Raw genomic sequence first — 18,107 nt, 5'->3', positions numbered from 1 at the left:
TTTGTAGAGATGGGGTATTGCCGTGTTGCCCAGGCTGGTCTCAAACTCCTGGGCTCAGGTGATCCTCCCACCTTGGCCTCCCAAAGTGCTAGGAAAGTGCTGGGATTACAGGCGTGAGCCACCATGCCCAGCCTAGGTTTCCTTAAAAGTGGAAGAAAGGGCTGGGTGCGGTGGCTCACGCCTGTAATCCCAGTACTTTGGGAGGTCAAGGTGGGCAGATCACCTGAGGTCGGAAGTTTGTAGACCAACCTGACCAATACGGAGAAACCCTGTCTCTACTAAAAGTACAAAATTAGCCAGGCATGGTGGCTCATGTTTGTAATCCCAGCTATTCGGGAGGCTGAGACAGGAGAATCGCTTAAACCTGCGAGACAGAGGTTGCAGTGAGCTGAGATTGCGTCATTGCACTCCAGCCTGGGCAACAAGAGTGAAACTCCGTCTCAAAAAAAAAAAAAAGGTGTGGAAGAAGGGAAGTGAATGTTGCGTGGACAAGCTTAGAACATGAAGAAACTGCCCTTCAGGGTACAAAATTAGAAGCCCCTGCCCTGTCCTCCTTGCAAGACAGACCTGGTGGTCTGCAGGCTCTTAAACCTGGACTCTGGAGCCAAATCCTGGCCTGCCACTCGCTGGTGGATGCTGAGCAACTTGCCTAGCCTCTCCGTGCCTCAGTTTCCCTTCTAGTGTTGGGAGGAGGACCGAATGAGTTGGTGTCTTGTATGTCATAAGTATTGTGTAAGTGTCAGCTATAATTATGATTATTTGAACCAGTAGGACTGTACGCAAATTCAACTAATGTGAAGTCAGCCACCCACTGACATATGTGTCACCCCAGTGTTCACGTCCTCCCAGGTGCCCTTAGGAAACAATGCTTTTCTTGAAAAGGTGAATTAGGCCGGGCGCAGTGGCTCACTTCTGTAATCCCAGCACTTTGAGAGGCCGAGGTGGGTGGATCACTTGAGGTCAGGAGTTCGAGACCAGCTTGGCCAACGTGATGAAACCCCATCTCTACCAAAAAAATACAAAAATTAGCCGGGCATGGTGGTGTGTGCTTGTAATCCCAGCCGCTCAGGAGGCTGAGGCAGGAGAATCACTTGAACCCAGAGGGCAGAGGTTGCAGTGAGCCGAGATTGCGCCATTGCACTCCAGCCTGGGCAACAGAGTAAGACTCCGTCTCAAAAAAATAAATAAAAGGTGAACTATTCACAGAGACAAATATGAAAATAACAAGGTGATATTCATCACAAAGGTCTCCACCACATGGTCAAGCATACCCTACCCTGGGTGAGCTTGGGGAGCAGACCCTGGAGGAGCATGGTGGGCAGCCCAGCGCGGTGCCCCTGCAGCCTCTCCTGCTCCACTGCCGCCGCCTTTTTTTTTTTTTGAGCCGGAGTTTCACGCTTGTTGCCCAGGCTGGAGTGCAATGGCGCGATCTCGGCTCACCACAACCTCCGCCTCCTGGGTTCAAGCAATTCTCTTGCCTCAGCCTCCCGAATAGCTGGGATTACAGGCATGGACCACCATGCCCGGTTAATTTGGTATTTTTAGTAGAGACGGGGTTTCTCCATGTTGGTCAGGCTAATCTTGAACTTCCGACTTCAGGTGATCCACCCGCCTCGGCCTCCCAAAGTGCTGGGATTACAGGTGTGAGCCACCATGCCCGGCCTCCACTGCCGCCTTCTCTTTGCTCCTCCTGGTGAGGGAACTGGTGGGGTGGGAGATCTGGAGAAGGCCAGGGGCTATATTGCTCTAGATGGAAAAGGGCTTGGAGAGGACAGGGAGAAAGAAGGGTAAAGGGAAGAGTGTGGGAGACACTGAGCCAGAGAGGGAGGGAAAGATCGGTGAGAAGGAAACTGGGATAATATCCCTGCCGAGGGAACTTTGGAGAGGGGAGCAGTGTCTGAAGGGGTCTTCAGAGGACTTCTGGTGTGTGTTGCATGAGGGGACATCCCCCATCCCTGGCGTCCTCCTGAGCAACTGCTAGATGAACTACCCAGTTCAGACCCTCCAGAGTTTGACCTGGAGTCTGCTTTTTTTTTTTTTTTTTTTTTGAGACAGCATCTCACTGTGTTGCCCGGGCTGTAGTGCAGTGGCATGATCATAGCTCACTGCCACCTTGAACTCAGTGACTCCATCATAGCTTACTGTAACCTTGAACTCTCAGGTTCAAGTTATCCTCCTGCCTTAGCCTCCAGAATAGCTGGGACTACAGGCCCACGCCACCATGCCCAGCTAATTAATCTTTCTTTCTCTCTTTCTTTTCTTTTTTCTTTCTTTCTTTCTTTCTTTCTTTCTTTCTTTCTTTCTTTCTTTCTTTCTTTCTTTTCTTTCTTTCTTTTCTTTTTCTTTTTCTCTTTCTTTCTCTTTCTCTTTCTTTCTCTCTCTCTCTCTCTCCCTCGCCCCCCTTTCTTTCTTTTTCTTTTTTTTGATACAGAGTTTCGCTCTTGTCGCCCAGGCTGGAGAGCAATGGCGCGATCTCAGCTCACTGCAACCTCTTGCCTCCCGGGTTCAAACAACGCTCCTGCCCCATACTCCCGAGTAGCTGGGATTATAGGTGCCCGCCACCACACCTGGCTAATTTTTGGGTTTTTTTTGTTTTTTTTTTTGAGATGGAGTCTCGCTCTGTCGCCCAGGCTGGAGTGCAGTGGCCGGATCTCAGCTCACTGCAAGCTCCGCCTCCCGGGTTCACGCCATTCTCCTGCCTCAGCCTCCCAAGTAGCTGGGACTACAGGCGCCGCCACCACACCCGGCTAGTTTTTTGTATTTTTAGTAGAGACGGGGTTTCACCGTGTTAGCCAGGATGGTCTCGATCTCCTGACCTTGTGATCCGCCTGCCTCGGCCTCTCAAAGTGCTGGGATTACAGGCGTGAGCCACCGCGCCCAGCCTAATTTTTGTATTTTTAGTAGAGATGGGTTTTCACCATGTTGACCGGGCTGGTCTTGAACTCCTGACTTCAAGTGATCCGCCTGACTCGGCCTCCCAAAGTGCTGGGATTACAGGCATGATTTTTAAATGTTTAAATTTCTCATGAAATCAGGGGCAGCCTGTTGCCCAGGCTGGTCTCGAACTCCTGGCCTCAAGTAATCCTCCCGCCTTGGCCTCCCAAAGTGCTGGGATTACAGGCATGAGCCCCAAGCCATGCTTTGCTTCTTTCTGAAGACCAAGGCACCGCACCTGTACACCTGAGTTCCAGGAACAAGAGTAGCTATTCACAATGCTTCCTTTGCACTAAATACTATGTATTATATTTAAGCTTCCCAGCTTCATGCTGCATTTCAACAGATTTTTGCTTCAATTCTAACACTTACTGGAGCAAAGGTCTCAAAACCCATGCCGGGTCTGGGAACACCAGTCTCCACATGGCCCACAGTGACAGTATCAATAACACCAATATTGCGGACATCTGGAAGGGCAGAACCAAGAGCTTGTGAGTTGGTAGGATGCGATCTAGAGCTTCTGAGCAGCGTGGTTCCACAGCATTGCCATCTTTACAGGTGACTTCCCATCCCTTGAGCCAAGGCATGTGAGCTCTTGGCTCCCGCCTGTTGTCACCACTCCAACCAGATATTGGCACAAATACTACTATGTCAGGGTTGTAGCCAATTTCTTAATGTAGGTGCTGATTTCCTTAATGATTTATCCCATCGCTCCTCTTCTTCTTTTTTTTTTTTTTTTTTTTTTTTAGATGGAGTCTCACTCTGTTGCCCAGGCTGGAGTGCAGTGGCACGATCTCAGCTCACTGCAACCTCTGCCTCCCGGTTTCAAGCAATTCTCTGCCTCAGCCTCCTAAGAAGCTGGGATTACAGGTGCCCGCCACCAGGCCCAGCTAATGTTTGTATTTTTAGTGGAGATGGGGTTTCACCATCTTGGTCAGGCTGGTCTTGAGCTCCTGACTTCGTGATCCACCCACCTCAGCCTCCCAAAGTGCTGGGATTACAGGTGTGAGCCACCACGCCCGGCCCCCATCTCTCCTCTTTAGAATGGCCCATGGGGATCCATTTTGTTAACACCAACAATTAGTTTCACACCCAGCGTGTAAGCCAGAAGGGTGTGTTCACGTGTCTGCCCATTCTTGGAAATACCAGCTTCAAATTCACCAACACTAGCAGCAACAATCAGGGCAGCACAGTTAGCCTGAGATGTGCCTGTAATCAGGTTTTTGGTAAAGTCTCTGCATCCTGGGCCATTGATGATGGTCACATAAGACCAGTACTGACTGGTCTTAATTGCCAGCAGGGAGGTAGCAGTGGTGATAGCACTCTCACGTTCAACTTTTAGCTTACCCAAGACCCAGGTATGCTTGAAGGAGCCCTTTCCCATCTCAGCAGCCTCCTCAAAATTTTCGATGGTTCTTTTGTGGATCCCATCACACTTGTAAATCAGATAGCCAGTAGTGGTGGACTTGCCCAAATCAGATGACAATGTTGAGCTGAGTCTTTTCCTTCCCCTGCACCCTTTCTTTTGAGATGGAGTCTCACTCTGTTGCCCAGGCTGGAGTGCAGTGGTGCGATTGCAGATCACCGCAGCCTCAACCTCCTGAGCTAAAGCCATCGGCCAGTTCCACCTCTGGAGTAGCTGGAATTACAGGTGTGCGCCACCACGCCCAGCTAATTTTTGTATTTTTAGTAGAAATGGGGTTTCACCATGTTGGACAGGCAGGTCTTGAACTCCTGACCTCAAGTGATCCACCTGCCTCCACCGCCCAAAATGCTGGGATTACAGGTGTGAGCCACGGCACCAAACCCCCATTTTGGCTTTGATTTAATGGTGATTTTCACGACACCTGTGTTCTGGCAGCAAGTCCATTGCAAGAAAGCTCCACTGACCTACATAGATTCTATTACAAACATCTCCATTCTACAGATGAGAAACTGAGGCTGAGTAGTTATGGGAAACTCCTACAGCTAGTAAGAGTAGTGACTCAGAGCCCATGACACCATCCTGCTTCTCCAGCGTTCTTTGCTTCCCTACTTTCCAGAAAACATGAATTAGGGAATCCTGACAGGGAAATAATTTGACGTTGTCCTGCACATAATGGGCACAATAGGAGTTGGGTGGATGAATGAAAGCAGGGATTTGGGAAGCAGGGGAGAGGTCCTTTGGAGGACTGTGACAAGGGTTTACGCTTGGATAGGGTGGGCTTGATCACCCGGCAGAAATGAGACGAGTGATCACAACCTCCCCCACCAATCTTTCCAATGACTTGGGTTTACGCTTCACCACAGAGAAGGAACTTTTCAGACGCTCCCTTGGCCGCGCACCCGGGATCGGAACAGCGCTGTCACTTGCGATAAAATCCCTGGGCCGGAGGAAGAAGGGCGCAGGCCCAGGCGAGGCGGCGGCGGTCGGAGGCCGGGCCGGAGGGGTGGGGACAGGGAGGAAGCGGAGTCCGCTCCGCTCCAGCTCGGTTTCATGTCCCGCCAGGCGAAGGATGACTTCCTGCGGCACTACACAGTGTCGGACCCCAGGACGCACCCCAAGGGCTACACCGAGTACAAAGTAACCGCGCAGGTGAGGTGGGGCCCAGCGCGTACTTTACCCTTTTAACTAGAGGGGCGCCGAGTTTTACCTTAAGGAAAGGCGCTGCAGCCACCACTCCCTTTTTAGACGACAGAAATGGGTTTCCCCTTTAAGCGGCGGTTGCAGTACAAGGGTTCGTTTACTTCTTTAACCATCAGCGGGGCGGGGCCCTGAGGGGGCGCTGTCTTTTTTTAAAAGGGCGTGGATGGCCGTTCCCGGACAAGCAAGGCGTGTATGCCCACGCCCGGCGTGTAGTGTCTGGGCATCAGACTGTGAATTTCTGTAAACTAACATGAAAACTCTGGTTTAACCCAATTATTAGTACTCCAGTCTCGTAGAGTAAGTTTTGTTTATTGGTTTGTTTGATCTTACATAAAATCCCTTTAACGAATTTAACCGTATTTAATTTTTCAGAAAATAATACTGGTCAATGGTTAAAAAAAATTCATGCAGTTCGGAAGGACTTAAGGAGTAAGTCGCCATATCAAGGTCACAGCAGGAAGAGAGAAAGGCTAGAGTTGATATATGAAGCGATAGCAACATCATAAGCACAATTTATAGAGAGACATGGAGGAAACCATGAAAATAATTAAAAATAGTAAAACAGGACACCTGTAGAATGATATACAAGAACGGGTAACAAGAAGGTCCCCAGGGAGAAGAACTGTGTCACTGGGGACAGAAGTTGGGGAAGACTTTTTACTGTAAGTTTTTTGTACTTTTAGAATTTTCAACTAGGCGACTATTAAGCTGGTGCATTAGTTAACTATAAAAGCAAAGCAGGCACGTAAGGACACTTATAAAGTGTCTAAGTGCAGAATCTTAGCTATTTAAAATATGCTTTCCCCAAATCGTTTGTCTTTTCCATGCCTAAAAATAAATGCAAATAAGGCCGGGCTCAGTGGCTCATGCGTGTAAATCCCAGCACTTTGGGAGGCTGAGGGAGCAGATTGCTTGAGTTTAGGAGTTCAAGATGAGCCTGGGCAACACAGTGAGACCCCAGCTCAATATTAAAATGCACACACACACATACACACACACCCCTTTTAAAAAATGCAAATAAAAACGTTGTCCCTGGGAAGATAGACTGGAGGTGGGGTTGGGGTAGGAAGGATGTGGCAAGGAACTGTAACCTTTTATTATAAGTCTTCCCAGTGGCTTTTTTGTGTTGTTGTTTATTTGTTTATTTTTTTGAGATGGAGTCTGCACTGTCGCCCAGGCTGGAGTGCAGTGGCGCGATCTCGGCTCACTGCAAGCTCCGCCTCCCGGGTTCACACCATTCTCCTGCCTCAGTCTCCCCAGTAGCTGGGACTACAGGCGCCTGCCACCGTGCCCAGCTAATATTTGTATTTTCTGGTAGAGATGGGGTTTCACCTTGTTAGCCAGGCTAGTTTGGAACTCCTGACCTCAAGTAATCCACCGGCCTCACCCTTCCAAAGTGCTGGGATTACAGGTGTGAGCCACCACACCTGGCCTCCCATTGGCTTTTTAAACCAAGCAACATGCATTATTTTGATATATTTTTATACATATTATATATACAATGTATTATATATAATAAATATATAAAATATAAAGCACATTCTCTCACTCTCCCTCTGTCTCTCTCTCTCTCTCTATATATATATGTGTGTGTGTATATATATATATTTTTTTTTTTTTTTTTTTTTTTTTAAGACGGAGTCTCACGCTGTTCCCAGGCTGGAGTGCAGTGGCGCGATCTCGGCTCACTGCAAGCTCCGCCTCCCGGATTCCCGCCATTCTCCTGCCTCAGCCTCCTGAGTAGCTGGGACTACAGGCGCCCGCCACCGCGCCCGGCTAATTTTTTGTATTTTTAGTAGAGACGGGGTTTCACTGTGGTCTCGATCTCCTGACCTTGTGATCCGCCCGCCTCGGCCTCCCAAAGTGCTGGGATTACAGGCTTGAGCCACCGCGCCCGGCCTTGTGTATATTTTTTGAGACAGAGTCTTGCTCTGTTGCCCAGGCTGAAGTACAGTGGTACTGTCTCAGCTCACTGCAGCCTCCACCTCCTGGGTTCATGCAGTTCTCCTGCTTCAGCCTCCTGAGTAGCTGGGATTATAGGCGTGTGCCATCATACCCGGCTACTTTTTGTGTTTTTAGTAGAGACAGGATTTCACTGTGTTGGCCAGGTTGGTCTCGAACTCCTGACCTCAAGTGATCCTCCCACCTCGGTCTCCCCAAGTGCTGGAATTACAGGCATGAGCCACCGCACCTGGCCTATATTTTTATTTTATTTTATTTTATTTTATTTGCGACAGAGTCTTGCTCTGTCACTTGGGCTGGTGTGCAGTGGCATGATTCGCGTCTTACTGCAGCCTCAAGTTCCTGGATTCAATCCGTCCTCCTGCCTCAGCCTCCTGAGTAGCTAGGACTACAGGCATGTGCCACCATGCCTAGCTTAATTTTAAATTTTTTTGTAGAGACACAGTTTTGCCATGTTGCCCAGGCTGGTCTCAAACTCCTGGCCTCAAGCAATCCTCTCATTTTGGCCTTCCAAAGTGTTAGGATTACAGGCCACACCGTACCTAGCTTCCTGTGGCACTACACAGTGTCAGGCCCTAGGTCCGACTAGCTAACACGGTGAAACCCCGTCTCTACTAAAAATACAAAAAAAAAAAAAAATTATAGAATTTTTTTTTTTTTTTAGATAGAGTCTCGCTGTGTTGCCAGGCTGGAGTTGAGTGGCGTGATCTCAGCTCACTGCAACGTCTGCCTCCTGTATTCAAGTGATTCTCCTGCCTCAGCCTCCTGAGTAGTTGGGACTACAGGCACCTGCCACCACGCCTGGCTAATTTTTGTATTTTTAGTAGAGACAGGATTTCACCATGTTGGCCAGGCTGGTCTTGAACTCCTGACCTCAAGTGATTCACCCACCTCGGCCTCCCAAAGTGCTGGGATTACAGGCATGAGCCGCCACACCTGACCACTCAATGGTTTTTAAATAGTTTCTTTTACCAGAATATTTTAGGCAAGTCTCTGTTGTCAAAAGCCAAGTCCAAAGTTTTAGTTCCAGCAATCTTTCTTACCTAGTGTGTGATCTTCTATGGCCACACCTCTCAAAGCCTCCATTTCCTTATCTCTTAAATGGGCATGTTAATTGTGTCTGCCTCAGTGGGATCTAGGATAAGGAATAGATGTTTTTATTTATTTATTTAGTGTGTAAGAGACAGGGTTTCACTCTGCAGTCTGGAGTGCAGTGGTGTGATCTCAGCTCATTGCAACCTCTGCTTCCCATGCTCAAGTGATCCTCTCACCTCAGCCTTCCAAGTAGCTGGGACTACAGGTGTGCCACATCACCACACCCAGCTAATTTTGTGTATTTTTTGCCGCTATTGGGTGTCACTATGTTGCCCAGGCTGGTCTCAAACTCCTGGACTCAAGTGATCTGCCCACCTGGGTCCCCTAAAGTGCTGGCATTACAGGCTTGAGCCACCGTGCCTGGCATAGGATATATTATTAAACTGTCAAGTACCCTAAACCATAGGGCATTATTTTAAAATTATTATGAACATAACATGATGAAAACTGAATCTCGTTTTCACTTCAGACCCAAGTCTGCCCTTCCAGGGACCTCAGCTCCAGCGATGGTTTCTTCTGTGTCCAGGGCGCTGAAGCACAGGACCTTCTCCCTCAGGGAAGGAGGTTCCTGAGGCAGAACCTCCCTTCTTTGGAGACTTGGGGTTCTTTGGTTTCAGAAGGAGATGCAGGGCCATCGCCTGTTCAAGGAACCGGGATAAAAATTGTGCTGATGGCCGGGTGCTCACGCCTGTAAGTGTGAGGCCGAGGTGGGCGGATCACTTGAGGTCACGAGTCCAGACCAGCTTGGCCAACATGGTGAAACCCCATCTCTACTAAAAATACAAACATTAGCAGGCGTGGTGGTGCATGTCTGTAATCCCGGCTTCTTGGGAGGCTGAGGCAGGAGAATCGCTTGAACCTTGAAGGCAGAGGTGGTAGTGAGCTGAGAGTGCACCACTGCACTTCAGCCTGGGCGGCAGAGCAAGACTCCATCTCAAAAAAAAAAAGTTGGGCTGAGGTTGGAGCAGTCCAGACGGGCCTTTAGAGGTCCTTCTATTTGACAGATGGAGAAACTGAGGTACATAGTAGGAAAAGTTTCTAAAATTATATGGAAAGGCTTAAAGCCAGGATGCCTTGAAGCCAGAGGCCAAAGGCCAAAGGCCATTGCCCCATGAGGGGGACTAGGAGGCACCTGGGGCAAACGGGGTGAGAGGGTGTCAGATGGCGGTCTCTGGTCTCAACCAGCTCTTGCCTTTCTTTCTCAGTTCATCTCAAAGAAGGACCCAGAGGATGTCAAAGAGGTGAGGCTCCTGGGAGGAAGAGGGCCCATTCTGCAGTTCCAGATCTGGAAACTGTCAAGGGGCAGCTGGTAACTCTGCTTGGACACCGGCCCTCCTTCCTCCCTGTCCCTGGGCAAGGGGCTGCTGCAGCTGCATCCTGATCCTCACCCACCCTGGGGGCAGGCTGGGCACCGGGGGCGGCTGCCTCCCACCATTGCCGGTTCTGGGCAAGTCTCATGTCCCTCGTAGGTGGTGGTCTGGAAGCGGTACAGCGACTTCCGCAAGCTGCATGGAGACCTGGCCTACACCCACCGCAACCTCTTCCGCCGCCTTGAGGAGTTCCCTGCGTTCCCCCGGGCCCAGGTGTTCGGTGAGTGTTAGATCGGGGCACTCAGGCCAAAGATGAAGGGAGCGTTGGACAAAAGGGGACCTCTGCCAGTGGGGGCTGGATAGAGAGGGCCTGAAACTCTGGGCAGAGACATGTTTGGAAGGGCTTTTAGAGATGACCTCATTTGACAGATGGGGGAACTGAGGCTCAGAGCAGCCTAACACTTACTGTGTATTGCACCTTTTAACATTCCTGTTGGGCCGGGCGTGGTGGCTCACACCTGTAATCCTAGCACTTTGGGAAGCCGAGGTGAAACTCCATCTCAAAAAAAAAACAACAAAAATCCTGTCTTTATTAGCTCTATTTTATTTTCCTTTTTTTTCAATTTTTTGTTGTTGTTGACAGCCTCACTTTGTCACCCAGGCTGGAGTGTAGTGGTGTTATCTTGGCTCACTGCAACCTCCACCTTCCAGGTTCAAAGGATTCTCCTGCATCAGTCTCCTGAGTAGCTGGGATTACAGGTGCACACCACCATACCTGGCTAATTTTTGTATTCTTAGTAGAGACGGAGTTTCATCACATTGGCCAGGCTGGTCTTGAACTCCTGACCTCAGCTGCTCTGCCCGCCTTGGCCTCCCAAAGTGCTGGGATTACACGCCTGAGACACTGCACCCAGCCTATCTCAATACTTACTATATTGATTACATGTTGCAGTGAGAATATTTGGGATATATTGGGTTAAATAAAATATTAAAATTAACTTGTGGCTGGGCATGATGGCTCACACCTGTAATCCCAGCACTTTGGGAGGCTGAGGCAAATGAATCACGAGATCAGGAGTTCGAGACCAGCCTGGCCAACTTTGTGAAACCCTGTCTCTACTAAAAATACAAAAAATTAGTTGGGTGTAGTGGCGGGCGCTTGTAAACTCAGCTACTCAGGAGGCTGAGGCAGGAGAATCGCTTGAACCTGGGAGGCCAAGATTGCGTCGTTGCAGTCTAGCCCGGGCGACAGAGTGAGACTCCGTCTCAAAAAAAAAAAAAAAAAAAGTTGTTTCTTTTTTCCTTTTATTTAATGTAGCTGCTAGAAAATGTAAAATTGCATATGTAGCTCATATCTGTATTAGACAGTGCTGAACAGTTGCTCGCGTCTGCGTACTCACGTGAGATGTTCTTTGTTGTTGTTGGTTTTTGTTTTTGTTTTTTGAGACAGAGTCTTACTCTGTCACCCAGGCTGGAGTCCTGTGGCATGATATCAGCTCACTGCAAACTCTGCCCTCCCAGGTTTGAGTGATTCTCCTGCCTCAGCCTCCCAAGTAGCCAAGTAGCCTCCCAAGTAGTGTGCGCCACCACACCTAATTTTTTTACTTTTAGTAGAGACGGGGTTTCACCATGTTGGCCAGGCTGGTCTTGAACTCCTAACCTCAAGTGATCCACCTGCCTTGGCCTCCCAAAATGCTGGGATTATAGGTGTGAGCCACCACGCCTGGCCAAGATGTTCTTTTGTTCTTTTGAGGCAAGGTGAAAGATTGCTGTTGTCAGGTTATGCCAGGCCAGTGGGGAAGTACCACAGAATGGCCACACAGTAACTGGACCAGAGTTAGCCTGCACTGCATAATACCTAGGACAGAGCAGTGAAACTGTGACTCGCACCTGTGATCTCAGCACTTTGGGAAGCCAAGGCAAGGTAATCACTTGAGCTCAGGAGTTCAAGACCAGCCTGGGCAACATGGTAAAACCCCATCTCTACAAAAAATACAAAAATTAGCCAGGCATGGTGGTGTGCACCTATAGTCCCAGCTACTTGGGAGGCTGAGGCAGGAGGGCGGCTTGATCCCAGGTGGCAGAGGTTGCAGTGAGCTGAGATTGTGCCACTGCACACCAGCCTAGATAACAGAGCCAGGCCTTGTCTCAAAAAACAAATGGGGGCTACTTGCTGTGTGACCTTGGGCAAGTCACTTTCCCTCTCTGAGCCTTACTTTTCTCCTCATTAGATCAAAGCCATCAGAAATGTTTTTGTTTCTTGTTAACTACCTAGCTCCCCCTGTGTAGGATGTGATACTCACAAGGGCAGAGACTTGTTCCTCCCCTGTTCACCTTCTGAGTCTAGCATATAGTAGGTGCTCAGTAAACATCTGGCAAATGAATGAATAGGGAAATTGATCTGTCCTGGAAGCCCCTCCCTCACCCCAGGAGGAGCCAGAGAAGATTCCTGGGAGAAGGGGTAGGAGGGCAGTGAGTTGCTCAGAGCATCTCAGGCAGGACCAGGAAAAGTGGCCTTAGGGCAGAAGCCCCTATAGGTCACCGCCACTCTCCCCTGTTCCTTGTCCTGGGGGCTGTAGGCCGATTTGAAGCCTCAGTGATCGAGGAGCGGCGAAAGGGGGCAGAGGACCTGCTTCGCTTCACCGTGCACATACCTGCGCTCAACAACAGCCCCCAGCTCAAGGAGTTCTTCAGGGTATGTGCACCTTCCACCTTACCAGAACTTGGGCCACTTACCCACCCACCAGATTGCACCCCATGACTCCCCATGGCTGATCTTTCTGTCCTGCAGGGTGGGGAGGTGACCCGACCCTCGGAGATGTCCAGGGACCTGCACATCCTGCCACCCCCTCTGATCCCCACCCCGCCCCCTGATGACCCCCGGCTACCCCAGCCGCTCCCTGCAGAAAGGAGGGGCCTTGAGGAATTGGAGGTGCCAGGTACATCAGGGTGGGAGGAGGGAACCAAGGCTGGAGGGTACAGAGTGGGGAGGGGGCCACACTCACTCCTCAGTGGTCTTAGTGAGAAATGGGCGTGTGTCCAGGTCTATCACTGACTGGCTGAGGAACTTTGGGCAGGTCCTTTTCCTTCTCTGCACTACAGTTTCTTAATCTGTAAAATGGGCATAAACCCTAATAACGGGCTTGTCTATGCCCATGGTTGCTGCAAGGGTTTAGAGAGAGAGTAATTCCATTTTGAAAGCTGAGAAATAAATGCGGGTATTCATGACCCCAATTATCTCTTCCTCAGTGGACCCCCCACCATCCAGCCCTGCCCAGGAGGCCCTGGATCTTCTCTTTAACTGTGAGAGCACCGAGGAAGCGTCTGGTTCCCCTGCCCGAGTCCCCCTCACCGAGGCTGAGCTGGCCCTCTTCGACCCCTTCTCCAAAGAAGGTAATGAGCTGGGTCAGCCGGGAAGGAGCCAGGGCAGGACATCCTTAGGACAGGGAGGAGGGCAGAGCCCCACTAGCCTGCTCAGTGCCTGCGCAGATCTGGGAAAGACGTCCCCTCAGTAGTGCTGCCCTGTGGACCAAGAGCAGCTTCAGTGAGAATGAGCAGCTCCGTGCCAGGGCTCGTGGTGTGGTGTGCTGGATGCACCTGTGCAACAAGTAGCCATGAGGAAGGAAAGGAGGCACTTCCCACGTTGGGGCCATCTCACTGAGAAGGCTTTGGAAAGAGCCGGGTCACACTGCTCTGGGACATTTTAGTTCCTTCGCTGTAAGCTCGTGGTGGGATTTCCTGGCTGGCCAGGGTCTGGCTGCAGATCCTGAAGGCAAGAAGCCTGCTGGTCAATGGAAGTGAGTTCTGAGCTCAAAGAGCAGCTGCAAAGGGAAACCCCTCTGGGGGCCTGGAGCCACTGGCATTTGGGGATGCCGGAGATTGAAGGGCCCCCTGATGGAGGTTAGGGTCCTGGGCACCTTCTTGCTGTGAGATCCTGGGACTTGACAGTCCCAAGCTCTGAGGCACTGGAGTTTTTCATTCTAAAATTCGCCAAGGCCTGGCACATTGGCTCACACCTGTAATCTCAACACTTTGGGAGGCTGAGGCAGGGAGATCCCAGGAATTCAAGACCAGCCTGGACAATATAGCGAGAGCCCATGTCTGTTATTCTTTTTTTTTTTTTTCTGAGACAGAGTCTCACTCTGTTGTCCATTCTGGAGTGCAGTGGCGCAATCTCTGCTCACTGCAACCTCCCGGGTTCAAGCGATTCTCTGGCCTCAGCTTCCCGAGTAGCTGGGACTACAGGCACACGCCATGGTGCCTGGCTAATTTTGTATTTTTAGTTGAGATGAGATTTCTTCATGTTGGTCAGACTGGTCTCAAAACTCCTGACCCTCAAGTGATCCACCCTCCTCGGCCTCCCAGAGTGCTGAGATTACAGGTATGAGCCAAAGTGCCCTGCCTCTCACTTTTCTCGTTCTGCTTCCTCCTGTTCCTGCTACTGCCTCTCCAGGGTTGGGGAGTGGGAAGAAGGAATGGGAGGGAAAGGCAGTGTTGGTGTCACAGGGCTGTTGTGTCTGGCCTCTGGGTGGCAGGCATCCAAGTGCTCTGTCCTTGTGTCAGCTGAGCGCCTGCCTGGGCAGGAGCTTTTCTATTTTCTCTTTTTTTTTTTTCCTTTCTTTTTTTTCTTTTTCTTTTTCTTTTTTTTTTTTTTTGAGATAGGGTCTGGCTCTGTCACCACGCTAGAGGGCAGTGGTGTGATCGTGGCTCACTGCAGCCTCTACCTCCTAGGCCCAAGCGATCCCCCCACCTCCGCCTCCCGAATAGCTGGGACAGAACCACAGGCATGCACCATCACGCCCAGCTAAGTTTTTGATTTTTTCTAGAGACAAGCTCTCACTATGTTGCCCAGGCTGGTCTCAAGCTCCTGCACTCAAGTAGTCCTCCCACCTCGGCCTCCTGAAGCGCTGGATTATAGGCATGAGCAACTGTCCAACCAGGATCTTTTCAAGACCCTTCACACGCAGCTCCAGTGAGACTCACTCAGCCCATGGGGAGAGTCCCCAGAGCCTGGAGCTGCAAGGCTTCAGAAAACCCCTGAGATTCTCGAAGTCTCCTATTCTAAGATTATTCCAAGGCTTGGAGCATTTCTACCCTCAGCCTGGTGTTGTTGGCCTAGCATTCTTCAGGGAAACTTTCTGGAGGGGATTTTTGGATTTCTAGGTCAACTGGAGTCAAGAGGGAAATAGGACCAGTGACCCAGAGCTCACAAACTAAAGTGAGTGTGTACCTAATGACATAATTAGGAAGGTAAGGCTGTGTTTTTTTGTTATTGTTGTTGTTTTTTTTTTTTTTTTGAGACGGAGTCTCGCTCTGTCGCCCAGGCTGGAGTGCAGTGACGCGATCTCGGCTCACTGCAAGCTCCGCCTCCCGGGTTCACGCCATTCTCCTGCCTCAGCCTCCCCGAGTAGCTGGGATCACAGGTGCCCGCCACCATGCCCGGCTAATTTTTGTATTTTTAGTAGAGACAGGGTTTCACCATGTTAGTCAGGATGGTCTCGATTCCTGACCTCGTGATCCGCCCACCTCGGCCTCCCAAAATACTGGGATTACAGGTGTGAGCCACCACACCCGGCGGTAAGGCTGTTTTTACAGAAGCACATGAACCCTATCTATCAAATACATCATGGCCAGTTTTTGATCCACAGACGACTTCTGGATTGCTCTGGCCTTGGTCCCCTCTACTGGGGACAGGCTGATACCCTGATGAACAAAAGAGGTCTTGGGTTGGGCAGAGGGCCTGAGAAAAGAAGGGCTAGTCTGGTCTGAGTCCTCCCTTTCTAATTGCAGAAGGCGCAGCCCCCAGCCCCACCCATGTGGCTGAGCTGGCAACGATGGAGGTGGAGTCAGCAAGGCTGGACCAGGAACCCTGGGAGCCAGGAGGGCAGGAGGAGGAAGAGGACGGGGAAGGAGGGCCCACCCCTGCCTATCTAAGCCAGGCCACAGATCTCATCACCCAGGCCCTGCGGGATGAGAAGGCAGGCGCTTATGCTGCCGCGCTCCAGGGCTACCGAGATGGTGTACACGTCTTGCTTCAGGGAGTCCCCGGTGAGTAGGGACTGAGGGTGGAGGGTCAGGCCTGGGTCCCAGGTGGGGCAGTGATGAAGGGAGCAAAAAGCAAGCAATTCACAGAGCAGGAGCCCTTTTGATCCTCACTGACCAGCTGTGTAACCTGGGCAGATTTTTGTTTCTTTATTGTTTGTTTGTTTGTTTGTTTGTTTTGAGACAGAGTCTTGCTCTGTCGCCCAGGCTGGAGTGCAGTGGCGCAATCTTGGCTCACTGCAAACTCCACCTCCCGGGTTCACGCCATTCTCCTGCCTCAGCCTCCCATGTAGCTGGGACTACAGGCGCCCACCACCGCACCCAGCTAATTTTTTGTATTTTTAGTAGAGACGGGGTTTCACCGTGTTAGCCAGGATGGTCTCGATCTCCTGACCTCGTGATCCTCCCGTCTCGGCCTCCCAAAGTGCTGGGATTACACGCGTGAGCCACTGCGCCCAGCTTGTTTGTTTGTTTTAACACCTCTTGTGGCCTCAGTTTTCTTTTTTTTTTTTTCTTTCTTTCTTTTTTTTTTTTTTTTTTTTTTTGAGAGTCTTGCTCTTGTCACAGGCTAGAGTGCAGTGGCACAATCTCGGCTCACTGCAACCTCCACCTCCCAGGTTCAAGAGATTCTCCTGCCTCAGCCTCCTGAGTAGCTGGGATTACAGACACCCACCACCATGCCTGGCTAATTTTTGAATTTTTAGTAGAGACGGGGTTTTGTGATGTTGGCCAGGCTGGTCTCGAACTCCTGATCTGAAGTGATCTGCCTGCCTCGGCCTCCCAAAGTGCTGGGATTACAGCCGTGAGCCACTGCACCCGGCATGGCCTCAGTTTTCTTGTTTGTAGAATGGGAAGAATGGACGCTGGGCCCCAGAGAAGAGGGAAAAGCACATGGTGATACTCTGTGAATTGTAAAGGACCAGACCAAGGGTTCCAACTAGACCAGTAGTGCCCAGGTGCCTCAGCTGAGCAGTCTCTCTCCACAGGTGACCCGTTGCCTGCCCGCCAGGAAGGTGTGAAGAAGAAGGCAGCTGAGTACCTGAAGCGGGCAGAGGAGATCCTGCGCCTGCACCTGTCTCAACTCCCACCCTAACAGGGAGTGGGCCCTTCCCTGGGACTCTCGATCCTGCACTGCCAGCCCCTTCTCCTCTCCCCAGGGCCTAGCCCCACCTCCTGGTCTTGTAATCGCAGGGGCCATTTCTGTAGGTAACTGGACCAAGCATGAGAAAAATAATGAATTCTCAGTTCCCTGATTACACTTGCCACCTTGGAATCAAGGACTCACACTTCTGACCCTGCCTGTCTTTTTGTGTTTTTCTTGAGATGGAGTCTCACTCAGTCGCCCAGGCTGGAGTGCAGTGGTGTGATCGCGGCTCACTGCAACCTCCGCCTCCCAGGTTCAAACGATTCTCCTGTCTCAGTCTCCCTAGTAGCTGGGATTACAGGCATATGCCACCATATCCAGCTAATATTTTGTATTTTTAGCAGGGACGGGGTTACACCATGTTGGCCAGGCTGGTCTCAAACTCCTGACCTCAAGTGATCCACCCGCCTCAGCCTCCCAAAGTGCTGAGATTACAGGCATGAGTCACTATGCCCGGCCCCTGCCTGTCTGTCTGGATGTGTGAGCAGCAGCTGTGGTCATTAAACCATTAGTTTACCCCTCTAGAAGTGGGGTCTGCAAACTCCCACCTGCAGCCAAATCTGGCCCACCCCCTTTTTAATGTAAGGCCTGTGAGCTACAGTGGTTTTTACATTTTTTTAATGATTAAAAAAATCAAAATAATATTCTGTGACAGAAAGACAGATGAAATTTATATGTAACAGGTGAAAATTATATAAAATTTAAGAGTCTATAAATAAAATTTGTTGGAACACAACCAGGCTAATTCATTCAGTATTGTGATGGCTGCGTTCGCGCTACACCGGCTGTTGAACAGTTGCAGAGTTGAGTCTTTGCCGCCTGCAAATCCCAAAACATTTACAACCTGGCCCTTTGCAGAAAACATTTGCTGAGCCCTGAGCTAGAAAATAGCACAGTCTCCAGGGAAATAGAGAATGACAAGACGATGAAGCCGGTCTATTGGGTGGAAGGGACGAAGGAGAGGAACCCAAAGCAGGGGTACCTGTCTCCGAGG

General features: G+C 50.5%; 1 protein-coding gene across 2 annotated transcripts; it reads left to right on the top strand.

Moving 5' to 3' along the window:
* The first annotated feature begins 5,318 nt into the window (after nucleotides 1-5,318).
* Nucleotides 5,319-17,849, top strand: SNX15 (sorting nexin 15). 2 transcript variants are annotated; one of them, XM_001114653.5, is made up of 8 exons: nucleotides 5,319-5,509; nucleotides 9,823-9,858; nucleotides 10,087-10,207; nucleotides 12,507-12,622; nucleotides 12,719-12,866; nucleotides 13,177-13,320; nucleotides 15,718-15,975; nucleotides 16,956-17,849. In XM_001114653.5, the coding sequence occupies exons 1-8, from the start codon at nucleotides 5,411-5,413 to the stop codon at nucleotides 17,060-17,062; spliced, it is 1,029 nt and encodes a 342-aa protein (XP_001114653.3). In that variant the 5' UTR covers nucleotides 5,319-5,410; the 3' UTR covers nucleotides 17,063-17,849. The 2 variants fall into 2 exon arrangements, with proteins under 2 accessions (XP_001114653.3, XP_077818540.1); XM_077962414.1 differs by lacking the exon at nucleotides 15,718-15,975.
* The last annotated feature ends 258 nt before the right edge of the window (nucleotides 17,850-18,107 follow it).

This window comes from Macaca mulatta, chromosome 14 (genome assembly GCF_049350105.2).
Source record: "Macaca mulatta isolate MMU2019108-1 chromosome 14, T2T-MMU8v2.0, whole genome shotgun sequence".
NCBI classification, from domain to species: Eukaryota; Metazoa; Chordata; class Mammalia; order Primates; family Cercopithecidae; genus Macaca; species Macaca mulatta.
This window is presented reverse-complemented; position numbering and strand designations above follow the sequence as displayed.

What these genes read in the sequence shown, in the direction of transcription:
- SNX15 (XM_001114653.5), top strand. Translation starts at nt 5,411, where the DNA reads ATGTCCCGCCAGGCGAAGGATGACTTCCTGCGGCACTACACAGTGTCG. An exon ending in ACCCAGAGGATGTCAAAGAG is followed by an intron (nt 9,859 to 10,086) that starts GTGAGGCTCCTG and finishes TGTCCCTCGTAG; the next exon opens with GTGGTGGTCTGGAAGCGGTA. An exon ending in CCCCCGGGCCCAGGTGTTCG is followed by an intron (nt 10,208 to 12,506) that starts GTGAGTGTTAGA and finishes TGGGGGCTGTAG; the next exon opens with GCCGATTTGAAGCCTCAGTG.